A 17,182-nucleotide genomic window follows, 5' to 3' on the forward strand; every position below is an offset into this window, starting at 1 on the left:
CTTTTCTGTAATTCTCTGCAAACTATTTATAAAAATAATTAACTGAGTAATATACTCAGCCAATTCTTCAGACAGTTTTCATTCTACAGATTCACTGCTACTTCACCCTTTCAGACTGCAGCAGGCCACAGTAGTCCTTGTTCCGCTCTACCACTACACTGAGCTCAGCGCAGTCGCACCAGTCATTTCTTCACTTGGTGCAGGTTCTGGTTGGTGATGCGCAAAACAAAAACTCAATGAAAAAGCAGCTACCGTAACTCCTGCAACAGCAAACCTGCCAGTGAATCTGGCCTCGATCCCCATAGTTATCAACTTTGATACATTACCCAGTAAAAGTAATGTTCTTTTCCTCTATCGATACTCACTGTAAAGTGGGTGAATTTACTTATGACTTGTGCATTTGGGTGCTGGAGTGCGGCCACTTTGCTCTGACACAGCTCCTGACTTGGGAAGCTTTAGCCAACCGTTCTGTTTGAGGCTTGAACTGGACCTCTCCACTGTGTTTGCGCCTTCTTCAGTATTTTAATGACATTTTAAAATAGCTTGCTGTATGATACACAGCCTTAGTCTTCGTGAATGAAAGTCTAGTGTTAGCACCAATTAGCATATGTGTTTGTGTTTCACAGCTTGCTAACAACTTAATACTCCACCACATCATCCAAATATGGTCCCTTCTGGTTTTAGAAAACTAACATGCTAACCAAGACATTACTATTATTTACACTTAAACTATAGTTACTGTGCAGTCCTTTACTCTGTTTAGCCAAAGACCTGTGCAAACTAACACCAGAGCAGAACCTGGCATAAAACTAAGGACAAATCTGAAGTTTGAAAAAAGTATCAAATGTCCTCCTGTCATCGAGCTTCAAATGGCCTAATTAGATTACTATGGGTCATGTGACTGTGCTGATTTATGTTTCTGAGAAAAACGGGACTAATATTTCTTTTAAACTGAATCATTCAGGATCAAAGAGATTCCTTTAGATTTTCAGCTGTGCCCCATCGTTCCCAGACAGGCTGGACTCGTTGTTTTGTATTTCATACTCTTGGCATGCTGCTGGTACAGACTTTACATAGAGGTTTCATCTTTACTGATGCCATATTACTCCTAATACAACAAGTGTCTGACCTCTGTGAGTACCAGATCACTTTAGTACAAGAACAGGAGTGTCATATATTTTTATATTAAAAACAAAATAAGTCTATTAGGAAACATTTAGATAGTTACTATGGTAGCAAGAACACGTTTACATTTTTCGTGATCTTAAACGTATCCTGTGCATAAGGATAAGAAAAAAAAAAACTACAAATACACACAGAAAACATGTTAAATGTCATCATGCCAAAAGTAGCATCTGTCCATTTCTTTATATTCCCTCTGATTTCCTCTTAGTTTCATTTCAGCACACCCCCACCCCTTCCTCTCTCTGCATGCAGCTGAGAAAATAATGCTTTCAGATGGGTCTTGACTCTGGGCGACAGGTCAGTTTCCCTGGCTTCCTGACATCGTACACCACCAAAAACCAGATGGACGGAGGTGGAAGGAAAGAACAGAGAAACACAGAGCGGTGTTTTAAAAAAAGAAGAAAAATAACACAGGAGACACACACAATGAAGAGAGGAGGAGTGGGAGACCCAGAGATATCCAAGATTTCAGTTCCCACCATCTGGTTTGAGCCTTAGGAATAAGAACTTGATTACATGACTTTTCCACTAAAAACACAGTCAGTGGCTGTTTCTGGGTCCAAACTCCTCTTAAGTTCCCAAACTCAAACACTGCTGAGTCAAAAACTGTCCAAATGAACAGTGTGGCTGCTCTACCAGGTGTGACAATAAAGCTGAACATACAAGCATCCATGAAAAACAGGATTTAAGAAGCTTAACAGCGTTACAAGTTAGCACAGAGTTAGATCGCTAGTTTCTATCTAAAGATGATGGACCATTTTCTGACTGAGGGACTTCTGAAAAACTAAAACATGCAGCTCTGCTATCACTGGATATAAATAAAGACAAAACTACACAGTGGCCTGATTTGTAGGGTTACTGACGTTGGCTAGCTGGCATATAATGGTGCGCCACATGGTGGTTAGCTAGAGAGCTATGGTTAGGATAATATACACACATTAGTACAGTGAAGCTGGCGCATGAATATTAACTTTGTTCCCCTCAATAAAAGTGAATGTGAGGGTCCCAGACGGGCAGAGACAGGTGAGTTTATACAACAAAAACTTTTCTTTTTTTTTAATCTTGTGTCTTTTAATCACTGCTTCCTTTTTTATATTATCGTTATCTTGGCTGTTCAGCTCTGAAGCAGGTAACTCAAACACCTTTGTCGCTAAACTTAAAAGGACACGGCAACTAAGAAACAAGCTGGACACACAGAGACTCGAAGAAAGGCACACAAATATTTGGCACATTAACTTGTAGACTTGCGAGGGTGCTGCCTAAAATTAGAAACAGGTTGAAAATCAGCCTTTGATTTATTTTTCTACTGCGCCACAATCACACGAGTGAAATAGCTGGTGAAATGGAGATACACTGAAGTGAAAAGGAAACACGTAACAATGAGGTGCTGCTGCTCTTTCATGATGCTGAGTTCATAACCTTAAAATAGAACAATGTTAACTCTTGGACTTTATCCCGATGTTACACTTCCAGGGTTTCCCTATGCACTACAGAAACCTTTAGTTATACCTACATGTTCTTTTTGCAGAGGGACAGAAGTCCTTGATCTCAAATTGAAGACTTGCTTTCCTTTTATGGTGGTGACCATGAGGACACTGCTTACAGGGGGGATGTTTTCCTGCATTAGCCTAATGGCATATAGGTCGCTTGCACAGTTTAATGAGCTAAACCAACCAAAGCTCTAGCATGGGGTTTTGCCTTAATCAAACTTGGCCACTTCATCTGTGCTGTTGCCTTATTTCACAGTATTCTATCCATGTGTGCTGTTCTTTATGGCGTTAGCATATGGATAACATTAACTCTACATGAAAACGAGTTAGAGCCAAATAAAAGCATAAGGAAAAAGACAGATAGGAAAATAGATGTGAAAAGTAAGCAATGTCCATAAAAATGGATATTCAGTGGAAATATCAATTATACAACACTGTGCTGCAGTCAGTGTGAGGGACATCACAATACCAAACATGTAATAGTCAGTACCAGTACCATACTTTCCCATACTGTTTAAGCTCTTTTACTAAAAAGTCATTCTGAATCACTCACATGGTGGTGCTGACTGTCGAGGAGCCGGTAGTATTAAACGCTATAACATTAGTTACATTATGTTACCTTTAGCATTTCTACAACAGTAGCCACTGCAAACATTTTAAGCTGTAGCACAAAGTTGATTCCAAAATAATAACATGCATCTGAGGATACCAACACAAAGTCCTGCTATACACATTTCTGACTGCCTGTTATCAATGAGTCGAGGCAGAGCTGCTGTGGCAGCTGATTGACACAAGGAGCAAAGGAGAGTCTGAAACTTCTGTCAAATTTTATATATATATATACATATATATATTAAAAAAAATTTCCCCTCCTACCACTCGTGTTGTCCTCCACTTTAGATATGCTGAATTTTCCACCAACAGCTCTTTGGAATCATCTTGTGGGTGCAAAAACACAATTTTATGCCTGTTAAACTGTTACCGCTGGCGTTTCTTTAGTAAATTAAAGTAAAAATGGGGTCTTTTTCCAACTGGCTGCTACTAACAAAGTGTCTAAGTATAGAACTTTTTTAACAACAAGTTGTCTGTTATGTGTAGACACAACCTTGATTTATTTCAGCTATAATAAAAATACACCGGCTATGAGAATGTGGAGAGATGCAAAAAGACAGATAACAATCTCTTTGTGGCGATGCATAAGCACATAGCAGACTGTAATAAATGTGTGACTAAACAAAATGACACTGAATTTCAAACCAGCAACTGGATAAGAGCATGTGTAATGGACCACATGCTGATTTAAAGGCTTTTTCTCAGCTGGATTGGATATGTTATTGTCCAAGTAAAATGCTACAATTCGTACAGGCGAATGTGGTTTGTATACTACACTTGGCTGTACAATTTACTTTTTTCCTTAAATATTATAATCATAATTTCAAATGAATCTAAAATTAGAAGGAATGTGTGTGCACGTAGTTATTGGTCTAAGACAATAACACACCTTCTTTCTGTACTTTCAGCACCGTCATAACTGCCCAAGTGCAGCACCATCAGCCCATGACAAAGACTGTGTTCATTATACAGTAACAGGCTGTACTAGTTAAAAATGAGAAGCATTTATTCTTTCCCCAGAGGGCTTTTGGTGTTCCTATCCGCCATTACCCTGTGGACGTATGCAGACACAGGGAGGAGGAGAGAGACGGGAAAAAAGGTATTATGTCGACTCCCAAATTACTGTTTTCCTTACCAAATAAACATGTCTCTCATGTCCCCAACACATTAAACACCTGCTTTATTCATAGGTAATTTCAATGGCATAACACTGGATATTTAATTAATATCCAGTCATATGCAATTGGATATTAAATAACTATCCAGTAACCAAATACGTTCACCCACTCATAGGAACGCACTTCTTCATGCGTCTTGACAACATTATGGATAACAGGTTGAACCGGGCATTGCTGGTTAATAATATCTCCAGGCTGACAGCAGTACCTGACACTCCTTCACAGTGGAACATGTAAAGGCTTGTAAAGTTCCACTTCACAATAGTCACATTTTCTTAGGACTGACTCACCAGCACCACGGATCGCTATGATTCTCAAACATGTTAGCATTAGCTTCAGACAAGACTACATACCTTGCGTCCCCAAAACTCTATATTTTATAAACAGAACAACTTTGTAGCTCTTTATGGACATAAGCGATGTTGTTTTAGAGCCAATGTACAAGTTTAAATGACTCGAGCCTTAACTTAGCTTAAGCACGACAACGGGATAGCCAAGCAGGCCAGGCAAACAGCGGCTGCTCATAAAACGAGGAAAGAGTTCTCCTTGAGCTGTCTCTGTACTTACACAACGCTTCTCGAAATGATCCAGGACACCATGTCTTCTGTATCTGTAGGTCTGTTTCAGCAGTAGAACAGATTCAATAATAATAACGTTAAACACCGATCCCGTACCGCCGTGAACTTTTCAGCCCAAACTTCGGTAAGCGAATCCAGAAACAGCTAGCTAATCTCGTCGTACATCAGCTAGCCAACACACCAGGAACACCTCACTGCAGTGTCCTTTGAGTCATAGCTAAACGACGAAGCGCGTATTCTAAATATTCCTGCTGTAGTCGCTCACTCCCATCAGATTTCTTCCTTTCTTCTCTGCTTCGCTGCTCAGTTCCTGGCACAAGAAAGGTGCTCAATAGCTGACGTCATTAGGGAAATAAACACCCCCCCCCTCCGCATATGCTATTGGCCAGCGCAGTCTGTTTACGACGAACCTGAAATTGTAATTGGCTGGCCACGTTTGGCTAGCCAATCACATCCATTTGGTTAAGCCAGTGGAATTTTAAACTCAGTTACTGTGCTCCGATTGGTCTGCTGTCGATTCGTGGCGAGCTCTAGCCAACCACGAGGGAAATATTTTTCATAGCATGAAAATGGCAGGTGAGCGCCCTTTGACCTCCACATTACATTCAGTCTTCATGTCTATAGCTTTTATTATACAAAATACATTTTGAAGAACCTAAAAGTGAAAGCACGATTTTTTAAAATAAAAAATGCCTTTAATTGCACAAACGTTGGAAAGCAAAGGGTTAGGTGGTAACTGTACATAGGGGTAAGTAATATTGAAACATTTCATGAAGTCCAAATGTTTCATAAAACTTTTTTGTTTTATGCAAAAAAGTGTTTTGTCATGTAATGGTCAATAAGCACTAGTGACCTGACTCCATAGGCAGTCATGCATGCCATGCCATAACAAATCATCAGCTGTTCTTTTCTTTCTTCAGCCTTTTTGGTTCATCTGGTACCAAATTCATCTTGGTCTCATCTGTCCAAAAATATTTTACAGAACTGTGCAAGCTCTGTTTTATGGCAAAGCCTAGTCTGCCCTTCCTATTCTTGAGTTTAACCAGCGGTTTGCCCTTTGTTGTGAACCGAAATCCTCTGCGTTTACATTCATGACGACTTCTGAAGTCATTTTCTTAACCAAAGACAGAATTCCACACATTAGCTGTTTTTCATCATCTTTGTGGTTACATTCATTGTTGATTTGGCCTTTGCTATCTCTCTGATAGCTTTTTTTTTAGTGATGACCTTCTTCACTTGCACTGACATCTATTTGGACCTCATATTGAGAGTTCCAGTAAACAGCTGCCAAATGCAAGTTCAACATTTGAATCAACCCCAGATTTTTTTAATCTGCTTAACTGGCCGTGGAATAACAGAGAACAGCGTTTTGATGCATTCTCAATCATCCAGGAAAGTAAATCTCCAAAAGTTGAACTTAGAAGTTCATAGGTCACGATGAGAACAGCCATCCTCGACCACGAAACTGCTTTTCGGTCAAATGTCCAATTACTTTCGATCACCTGAAAATGGAGACTATGCATAAAAACACTTTTGCCATCCCCTTGAATTAAAGCTAAAAATCTTCAATTCTTGATTGTTTGATTTAAACTCTACTGTGGTAGTGTACAGAGGCAATATAACAAAAATTTCATCATCATGCAATTACTCACGGACCTAACTGTAATCAGCAGCTTTCAGCATGGCGCTTCTTTGTGTGTGTCTGCTTTGCTTTTAGGTAATAATAATCTAAGTAATAAAAGTATCTGAGCTTGTACAATTGCAGCTATGAGGTTGTGCCTTTATGTATCAGGATATTTGTAAGCCCATGCAGACATGTTAGTGTATTGTGCAGGTATGTGCAGGCATGTGGGTAAGACTGGGGGGGGGGTCTGGTTTTATAGCTACTTGTTATTCATGAAGACGGCTGCTACAGTGTGTAGCTCAGCGAGGGAGATTTCCAGAGGAGCCTGTCTGGTCACACAATCCGTCTGGGAAAGCATCAGAGGATCCGGGCTGAGCAGAAAACACCTCCTTACCATTCAGCTGCTCACTGGTCTAATGTCATAGAGAGCAACAACATTAATTAGAAACATACACATTTGCAGACAAACCAAACAGAACAAATACACTGCATTCTGAAGATCTGAGTCTGGTTAAAGGCAGTTCCCATTACGCAAGGTGTTTGGGTCTTTCTTTGTGAGTACACTACAGTGTCGGTGGCTGAATTTTTACCTCTGCATCCTGGTAATTATTGTCCTTTTTTTCAAGACACCAGGCAACTTTGAAATGAAATTAAAGCTAGGCTGGGGATGCAACAATCTCTCTTTGTCCCATTCATTCAACTGAAAGAAGTAAAAATAGAATCTGTACATAGACATACATAATACATATTGTTTAGTGTGTGTGTTTTTGTTCAGAGGGTGAAACCTGTAAAAATGAGACAAAGTCAGGAAATATTAGCAGAGCTTTGCTGCTCAGATCAAAGTGTAAATTTCCCTTTTTTATTACAATAGTGACTGCCAGCTGTAAGTGTTTATTCATCACATTTTCTCACACTTAATACTAATCTGGCCTGAACACATCCTCAACCCAGCCATTGTGGCCCCCAATATACAGGAGATTGCATCAATCTCATTGATAATAATTAGAAATTATACTTTAATTGCGTTTAATGCTTTAATGGCTGTAGGGTAGAAACTTTTTTTTGTCTGTTTGCCCTTGATTTTATTGTCCTGTATTGTCTGCCTGATGGCAGCAATTTAAAAGATTTTGATGTGATGGGTCACACAAAATTTGGGGGCTTTCCTGAAACAGTGGGTGTTGTGACGTTTCTCCAGAGAGGGCAAACGGCAGCTGACTTTTCTCTGGGCAACTCTGATAACCTGCTGAAGTGCTTTGTGCCACTGTGCAGCTGGAAAACCACACACAGAGACAATAAGCCAGTAATCTTTCTATTGAGCAGCGATATGAGGATACCAGCAGTTTGAGGCGGATGTTGTTGGGTTTTTTTGTTTTGTTATCACACTCAGGAAATGAAGTCTTTGCTGGGCCTTATTCACCACCTCAGCTGTGTTAACACCACCGGTCAGGTCTGCAGTGATGTGGACTCCCAAAAACCAGGAAACTGAAACCTTCTCCATACACTTCCTGTTAACGAGTAATGGCTGAGTAACCTTTCCTTCTTCCTGAAGTCCACAATGAACTCCAATGTCTTTGGTGTATTAAGAAGCAAGTTATTGTCTCTGCATGACACCATCACTCATTCCAAGTCAATCCTGTAGGTGCACCGATCTTCCCCAAAGATGAGCCACATCACCGTGGACATTTTTTATTAATATGTTTAATACAATCTTCAAGAAGTAAGAGAATATCTGAGGAATGGAGAAAAAATGTGCTGGTACCGATTTTCAGGAACAAGAGTAATCTATAGAACAGTAGTAACTACAGAGAGATAGAATTAATGAGTCATGCAGCTATGGGAAAAAGCTGAAGCTAGGATAAAAAGAGTGGTAATGATTAGTGAGCATGAAGCTGTACTTGCCCAGAAAGGGCACTACCAATGCAATTTAGAGAAGGTCAGATGTAGTTGATCTGTGTCTTTGTGGATCTAGAGAAGCCGTATCATAGGGTGCCAAGAGAAGACCTGTGGTACTGGATGAAGAAGTCAAAAGTTGCAGAGAAGTATGCGAGGGTGGTGGAGGGCATCTATAAGGACAGCGAGACAGTGGTGAGCTGTAGGGTGGAAGTAACAGATGGGTTCAAGATGCAGCTGGGATTATATCACAGATGTTCTGAGAGCCCCTCATTATTTGTGATAGTGTTGGACAAGTTGGCAGATGAGGTCAGGCATGGATCACAGTGTCCCGGGATGACATTGTGATCTGTAGGGAGAGTAGGGAGCAGATGGAACAGAGCCTAGAGAGGTGAAGCTATGCACTGAAGAGAAGAGGAATGACAGAATATTGAGAAGCTGCAATGAGTCAAGTGTTTGAAAGTAGATAAATTAAAATACCTGGAGATTATTATCCAAAACAACAGACAGTGCACAAAATATGTGTAGAAGAGAGCAAGCAGTGCGGACTGAGTGTCAGGAGCGATTTGTGACAGAAGGACAGCAGAAAGAGTGAAAGGAAAAGTTTATATGATGGTATGGAGATCTGCTATGATGTATGGTTTGGAGATGGTAGTGCTGACCAAAAACCAGAAGCAGAGCAGCACCAGGCTGGTCAGGATTGGAAATTAGTATATCAGAGGGACAGCTAGGTTTTAGCAGTTTGGGAGACAAAGTCAGAGAGGCAGGGTTGAAATGATTCGGGTGTGTGCAGAGGAGGGATAGTGAGAGGCTTGGTGTGACAGAGGATGAGAGGGATAGGGTTAGATGGAGGGAGATGATCCTCTATGGCAATCCCTAAAGAGAGCTGCTGAAAGACAAAGAAGAAGAGGACTAAACACATCCCTACTCAACTGTACACTGAGTGTGATTGGTCACATCTGACCAACTCATCTATGGGTAGAAATCTAGAAAGCCGTTACTACCAAAGCGTTGAAGTATTTCTTTAAACAGCATGAATATGCAGTGAATTCTTCTGCTAATTTAAGGAACTGGGATGTCTTTAGCAGAGCCATCCAGCTCCCCAGCCGGTCTTGTATTATGTGAAAACACAATATAAATGTGTACAATATAAGTGCAATGCAGTACAGAATAGAATCCAATAATGTTCATCCCACAGTGTCATTTCTTCATAGTTATCACAATACTCTTGCTTTCAAATTGTTCTTACTCGTCTGCTAATACCTACTGCTGCTCTGTGCCTTCTTCGTACTCTTTTGTTTTCTCTTTCTCGCATTTCCTTGTCAGTCCGCTCTATGACTGCATTTCCTCAGGATCTTTTCCCTTTTTTTTCCAATGCCGCTCTTCTTCCATCGCTCGTCAAGCTCTCGTTCTCTCCTTATCTTGCATCCCACAAGCCTGGAGATCACTGCAGGCTGATTGCTACATGCTTCACGCATATAAACCTCGACGCTGTCCTAAAGGTGCCTCCACTCATGTGCTTACGTCTCAATGGAGACGTAAGCACATGAAAGCAAAAGCACACAAATACGCAATCGTGGACAGAGCTACACATGAGTAGGAGACTCACACAGACCTTCCCTCTCTCATTCTGCTTTGCTCTGCCCTATTCTCCTCCTCTTGCCTTCACTGCTCCTTTTTTAGTCTTGCTTGTTTATAGTAAGTCAATGGAAGACGTGGAATAAACCACACAGGAGAGAGCTCAAACATGCCAGCTGCATTTTAAATTCTGATTTAGATAGATAGATAGATAGATAGATAGATAGATAGATAGATAGATAGATAGATAGATAGATAGATAGATAGATAGATAGATAGATAGATAGATAGATAGATAGATAGATAGATAGATAGATAGATAGATAGATAGATAGATAGATAGATAGATAGATTACTTATAATCATCCCACAGATGTAACATTATCTACAGCTACTTTCAGTACCATTGATATTCATTTAGTCTTTTTCTCCAATTGATCTTTCTGAGTTAACTTCTACCATTAATTAATGCTTCAATCTTAAATATGATCAACCTCTCTCTAATAATCGGCTATGTACCACAGGCCTTCAAGGTGGCTGTAGTTAAACCTTTACTTAAAAAGCCATCTCTAGACCCAGCTGTCTTAGCTAATTATAGGCCAATCTCCAACCTTCCTTTCATATCAAACATCCTTGAAAGAGTAGTTGTCAAACAGCTAACAGATCATCTGCAGAGGAATGGCTTATTTGAAGAGTTTCAGTCAGGTTTCAGAGCTCATCACAGCACAGAAACAGCTTTAGTGAAGGTTACAAATGATCTTCTTATGGCCTCTGACAGTGGACTCATCTCTGTGCTTGTCCTGCTAGACCTCAGTGCTGCGTTTGATACTGTTGACCATAATATTAGAGCACGCTGTAGGTACTGCTATTAGGAGTTGCTGGGGTTTGTCTGGTGTGGTATCATGGGTTTTGCTTCCTTTTTCAGCACAGGTAGGCGGGGCGGTGTGTCACAGGATGCTGGAACACCAGCGGTACATCAGACGTCATTTGATGGAGCGTTCTTAAGGAGCAGCGCGAAGATGTCTGGTGTCGGAATGTTGTCGCCTCCCTGAGTAGTAACATGTTGATTGATCTCCACGGTGTTCCCGTAGATCCACCCTGCGTGCGCTGATGTCCCCGTTCAGTCCGAGTGTCAGCTTCCTTCCCTGGTTTCCCCTCATTTATTTTACAACCTCCCAACCTATGTAAATACTCCGGGCATTGTAAATAAAGAGCACCTTTTGCACTTCTTACATCTCTGTGTGTTCTGCCATAGAGTCCGCTCCTTCAGCCTAACAACTGCTCTGCAGTGGTTTGTATCATATCTATCTAATAGACTCCAATTTGTGCATGTAAATGGAGAGTCCTCTTCACACACTAAGGTCAACTATGGCGTTCCACAGGGTTCAGTGCTAGGACCAATTCTGTTTACATTATACATGCTTCCCTTAGGCAGCATCATTAGAAGACATAGCATAAATTTTCACTGCTATGCAGATGACACGCAGCTCTATCTGTCCATGAAGCCAGGTAACACACACCAATTAGTTAAACTGCAGGAATGTCTTAAAGACATAAAGACCTGGATGGCCGCTAACTTTCTGCTTCTTAATTCAGATCAAACTGAGGTTATTGTACTCGGCCCTGAAAATCTTAGAAATATGGTATCTAACCAGATTCTTACTCTGGATGGCATTACCTTGGCCTCCAGTAACACTGTGAGGAACCTTGGAGTCATTTTTGACCAGGACATGTCCTTCAGCGCACATATTAAACAAATATGTCAGACTGCTTTCTTCCATTTGTGCAACATCTCTAAAATTAGAAATATCCTGTCTCAGAGTGATGCTGAAAAACTAGTTCATGCATTTATTACTTCCAGGCTGGACTACTGTAATTCATTATTATCAGGAAGTCCTAAAAACTCGCTGAAAAGTCTTCAGCTAATCCAAAATGCTGCAGCAAGAGTCCTGACAGGGACTAGAAAGAGAGAGCAGATTTCTCCTGTTTTGGCTTCCCTTCATTGGCTTCCTGTTAAATCCAGAATTGAATTCAAAATCCTGCTCCTCACATACAAGGTCTTAAATAATCAGGCCCCATCTTATCTTAATGACCTTGTAGTACCATATCACCCTATTAGAGCACTTCGCTCTCACACTGCAGGCTTACTTGTTGTTCCTAGAGTATTTAAAAGTAGAATGGGAGGCAGAGCCTTCAGTTTTCAGGCCCCTCTTCTGTGGAACCAGCTTCCAGTTTGGATTCGGGAGACAGACACTATCTCTACTTTCAAGATTAGGCTTCAAACTTTCCTTTTTGCTAAAGCATATAGTTAGGGCTGGACCAGGTGACGCTGAATCCTCCCTTAGTTATGCTGCAATAGACGTAGGCTGCCGGGGATTCCCATGATGCATTGAGTTTTTCCTTTCCAGTCACCTTTCTCACTTACTATGTGTTAACAGACCTCTCTGCATCGAATTATATCTGTTATTAATCTCTGTCTCTCTTCCACAGCATGTCTTTATCCTGTTTTTCTTCTTTCACCCCAACCGGTCGCAGCAGATGGCCCCGCCCCTCCCTGAGCCTGGTTCTGTCGGAGGTTTCTTCCTGTTAAAAGGGAGTTTTTCCTTCCCACTGTCGCCAAAGTGCTTGCTCATAGGGGGTCATATGATTGTTGGGTTTTTCTCTGTATGTATTATTGTAGGGTCTACCTTACAATATAAAGCGCCTTGAGGCGACTGTTGTTATGATTTGGCGCCACTGACTCTGATATCCTAGGTGCTTATAATAATGTGCCTGATTAGCAGCAGCTGTGAGCATTGGCCCTGCTACAGCAGTCAGTTGGCATGTGCTGGTGCATGCCACATTTGACTGATGTGGATAGGGCCCATGCCACTGGGCGTCTTCAAGCTGGTGTTCTGCAAATCCAAGCTGCAGTATTATTTGGAGTGTGCCCTCATCTCCAAATTCAAGTTCCGTATGATGGGGGATGTCAGAGACAGGTCGTAAAGTGGGCTTCCCACGAAGATATCAGCACAGACTGTTTCCGTACAGATTTGCACATTTCCTGTAAGGGTTTGCAGGAGACCATTGCTGTCAGCTCTACCCAACTGGACATGTGCAGTGGAAGCTGAACGAGTAGACGAATGTCATGTTCAGCGGTAAGTTCAGATTCTGCCTACGGCAGTTGGATCATAGGGTCAAGGTGTGCTGAAGACGGAGAAAAGGCCTTCCTGATTGCTGCACCAATAGGGTAGCAGATTTTAGTGGAGGCAGTGTGATGGTGTGGGAGGATATCTCCCTCACTGGAAAAATAAGGATTTTCATCACTGGAGGCAATGTCAATGCAGAGAGATATCGAGATGACATTTTGCAACCAGTGGCAATTGTCACTGTTTTTGAGTTTTGTTAAAATTACTTGGTTTTGTTTCAGTCATGGTTTTGGTTCTCTTTTTTGTGCTTATGTTATAGTTTTTAGTCTTTAGGTTTCCGTCTCCGTGTCTTCCACGTGTCTTCTCTGCATTAGCTGTCGGTGCTCGTCTCATCTCCCAAGTTTAGATCATTAGTCCAAGTTTGAATTTTTATTTATCTTTTAGTGTTCATGTATTTTGTTTCTAGGTTCATTTTTGCCAGCAAATAAAAGCTGCTACTTTAGGTTAAGTTCTCCGTCTCAGAGTCCTGCGTTTGGTTCCAAACCCTGCCTGCCAAACAGCTTACCATAACAGCAATGCCATATCTCCACAGTCTGAGCCTGGACTCTATCCTCTAAAATGACAATGTTAATTCCCCAGAGAATGGGGTTTATTAGAGACTACATCCAGAATTTGGGAGAGGAGAGAATGGAATGGCCTGCCTGCAGTCCTGACCTCAATCCCACCGACACCTGTGGGATCAACTTGGCCGTGCTGTTCATGCCAGAGTGACCAATATATTCACATTGGCTGACTTGTGACATTTACCGGGTGAAGAATGGAATGCCACCCCACAGCAGTGTGTGACCAAGTGGTGACTAGCATGAGAAGGAAGTGCCAGCCTGCTGTGGCTGTGTATCGTCCTTCCACATACTACAGCCTGTGTCTGTTAAATGAATAAATTGTTAAATTGCCAAAATGTCTTTTTTCTTAGGACTTCAATCATCCAACCCAATAAACAACACCAAACAAACTCTGGATATTGCCGATTCTGTTTTTGGACCATGAAGCTAGAGACACCAACAACCATAGTGAAGTATCTTCCAGTGGCCAGAGCAGGTGACATCGCAGGAACTCTGAAACTGTTGGCTAAGAATAAACATAAATTCTGTAAAACTATAATTCCCGTTGGCAGTAATAACACTCAGCTACATCAATAAGAGGTCATTAAAATTTCAATTGAATCGGTGTGTAACAGTCAAAACAATGTTGTACTAGGTAGTTTTCTCTAGTTCCCCCAATTGGACCAGGAGTGATGTGTTTAGCCACATGTCCTTCTTAAATTGCTGGTTGTCTCAATGGTTCCAAAAAATGATGTGGGCTTTATAGATAATTGGAAAACTTTCTGGGGAATTCCTGGTCTTGTTAGGAGCTACAACATCCAATCTTTGGATAGAGCTAATCTCTTTTCTAGGAATCTGGTCAAACCCCCCAAACTATCCAGAGTTGAGACCAGGAAGCAGAGTTTCAGTCTGGTAAATGGATTGGTTCTTATATAGTGCTCTTCTACTCTGAGCACTCAGTGTTCAGACAGTGCACAGTCTGGAGCAGACAGGGATCGAACCAGCAACCTTCCGATTAGTAGGTGACCTGACTGTGTCAGCTCCCAGACCACCAAAAGACAACACCCCCCACCACATAAATACAAAGAAAGAACCATGTGGTATCTACAACTATTGCAGGGTCTACCGTGTTATTGTACGGTCTACCTTACAGTATAAAGCACCTTGACGCAACTGTTGTTGTGATTTGGCGCTGTATAAATGAATTGAATTGAACTGAATTACAACTGCACCAAAGAGTAAAACAGTGAAATGCAGATTATTAAGTCTCTCTCTTAAGTCCCTGTTGGTACATGAATTAATAATTTATCAACGTATTGATGTACTCTGCCTTATGGACACCTGGTTACAGCAGGCTGATTATCTTAGTTTAAATGAATCAACACCCCGAGTCATACTAACTGTTAGAATCCTTGAAGCTCAAGTTGAGGCAGCTGAGTGGCAACAATCTTTCACTCAAGGTTATCAACCAACCAAAGACCCAGACAGTGTTTTAATTGTATTTGTTGATATTTGTCATCCTCCTGGCCCTTAATCAGAGTTTCTATCTGATGTCTACAGGTCTACCCTGGGTCTGCTCCCGGAAAGACATGCCCAGCCAAAACACCTAACCCAGGAGGCGACAGCCTTAGCTGTCTCCTTTCGATGTGGAGTAGTAGCACTGCTCTGAACACCTCCTGACTGACTAGTCCTCACCCTATTGCTAAGGCAGAGCCCATCCACCTTCCTGAGAAACCTAATTTAACCGCTTGTATCTCAGTCTAATCGTGTTAACAAGAATATCGGACTAAAATACAAGACTCCCCCAAACAACAATGCACCACCTTGTGGTGGATGGCTGCATAACATTTAGGACACAATAATTTACTGACATTTGGCATCACTTAAAAACGTAACAATTAGATTAAACAAGTAAATCCAACCAGTGACAACAGCAACAATTACTTGGCTAGTCATACATTGTGAAGTATTACATCTCCAAAGTGCAATACCACTGATACTTATTTAGACTCTTGTTGTCCAGTTGATCTTTGTGAGTTCACCTTCAGTAATTACTTCCTCCAAACCATCAACGTGTCTTTTAGACCCCATTCCTACAAGACTGTTCAGAGAAGTCCTGCCATTAATTAATGCTTCAATATTAAAAACTATAAACCTATCTCTATTAATAGGCTAACTCCCTGAAAATGCTTCAACAAGAGTACTGACCAGATACTAAAAAGAGAGAGTATATTTCACTGGTGTCCCTTCATTGGCTCTCTGTCAAATCCAAAATTGAATTAAAAACCCTTATTATTACATAAAAGGTCTTGAATAATCAGGCCACATCTTATCTTAAAGACCCCAGTACCATATCACCCTAATAGAGCACTTTGCTCTCAGACTGCAGGTTTACTTGTGGTTCCTAAGGTATTTAAAAGTAGAATGGGAGGCAGAGCCTTCAGTTTTCAGGCCCCTCTTCTGTGGAACCAGCTCCCAGTTTGGATTCAGGAGACAGACACTATCTCTACTTTTAAGATTAAGCTTCAAACTTTCCTTTTTGACAAAGAATATTATAAGGGTGACCCTTAATCCTTCCTTAGTTACGCTGCAATAGGCTTCCGATGATGCTCAAGTGTTTCTTCTTGACACACCTTTTTGTGTGTTTGTACACCATTCTGCATGTAATTATTAGTAATTATTAATCTCTGGCTGTGTGTCTTTTTCCCATCTTCCTTCCCTCAGTCCCTGAGCCTGGTTCTGCCGGAGGTTTCTTTCTGTTACAAGGAAGTTTTTCCTTCCCGCTGTCACCAAAGTGCTTGCTCATAAGGAGTCAACTAAATGTTGGGGTATTCTCTGTATTATTGTAGGATCTTTACCTTACAATATAAAGCAGCTTGAGGCAGACTGTTGTTGTGATTTGATGGTTTATCCTCCTCAGAACCAAGGAAAAAAGAATCTTCCAGTTAAACTTTTTTTGTGATTTCCTTCCTCTTTGGAGCTTAAAGAGACCACCCAAGCACACTGGTTATGTCTTTGTAGCCATTAAAGAGTAGAGATACGGTATTGTTTTAAAGTAATTTCGCAAGAAAAACAAACAAACAAACAAAAAAAACCTCACACACACACCAAAAAACACCCAAACCCAACTTTCATACTGGGATAGTGATGAAAAACGTATACCTTTAGTAGAATGGATAAATGATTACATTATTTATCATATATATTAATATAAACAATATATTAAACACAATGGATGATGTAAACATAATATCCTCCAGAATTGTTACCTTCCTATATTAATGCTGCTTGTGATTACAGAAATAGAAGTGCAGTCC

General features: G+C 41.0%; 1 protein-coding gene across 1 annotated transcript in view; it reads right to left on the reverse strand.

The window, feature by feature from the left end:
• Positions 1-5,375, reverse strand: part of reep3b (receptor accessory protein 3b) — a 38,544-nt gene extending 33,169 nt beyond the window's left edge. Inside the window, exon 1 of the mRNA XM_039616251.1 lies at positions 5,033-5,375. Coding sequence (XP_039472185.1) covers positions 5,033-5,064 — 32 coding nt within the window. The 5' untranslated portion in view covers positions 5,065-5,375. The remainder of the gene's footprint in view (positions 1-5,032) is intronic.
• Positions 5,376-17,182: the final 11,807 nt, after the last annotated feature.

Source organism: Oreochromis aureus, linkage group 8, assembly GCF_013358895.1.
Source record: "Oreochromis aureus strain Israel breed Guangdong linkage group 8, ZZ_aureus, whole genome shotgun sequence".
Taxonomy (NCBI): Eukaryota; Metazoa; Chordata; class Actinopteri; order Cichliformes; family Cichlidae; genus Oreochromis; species Oreochromis aureus.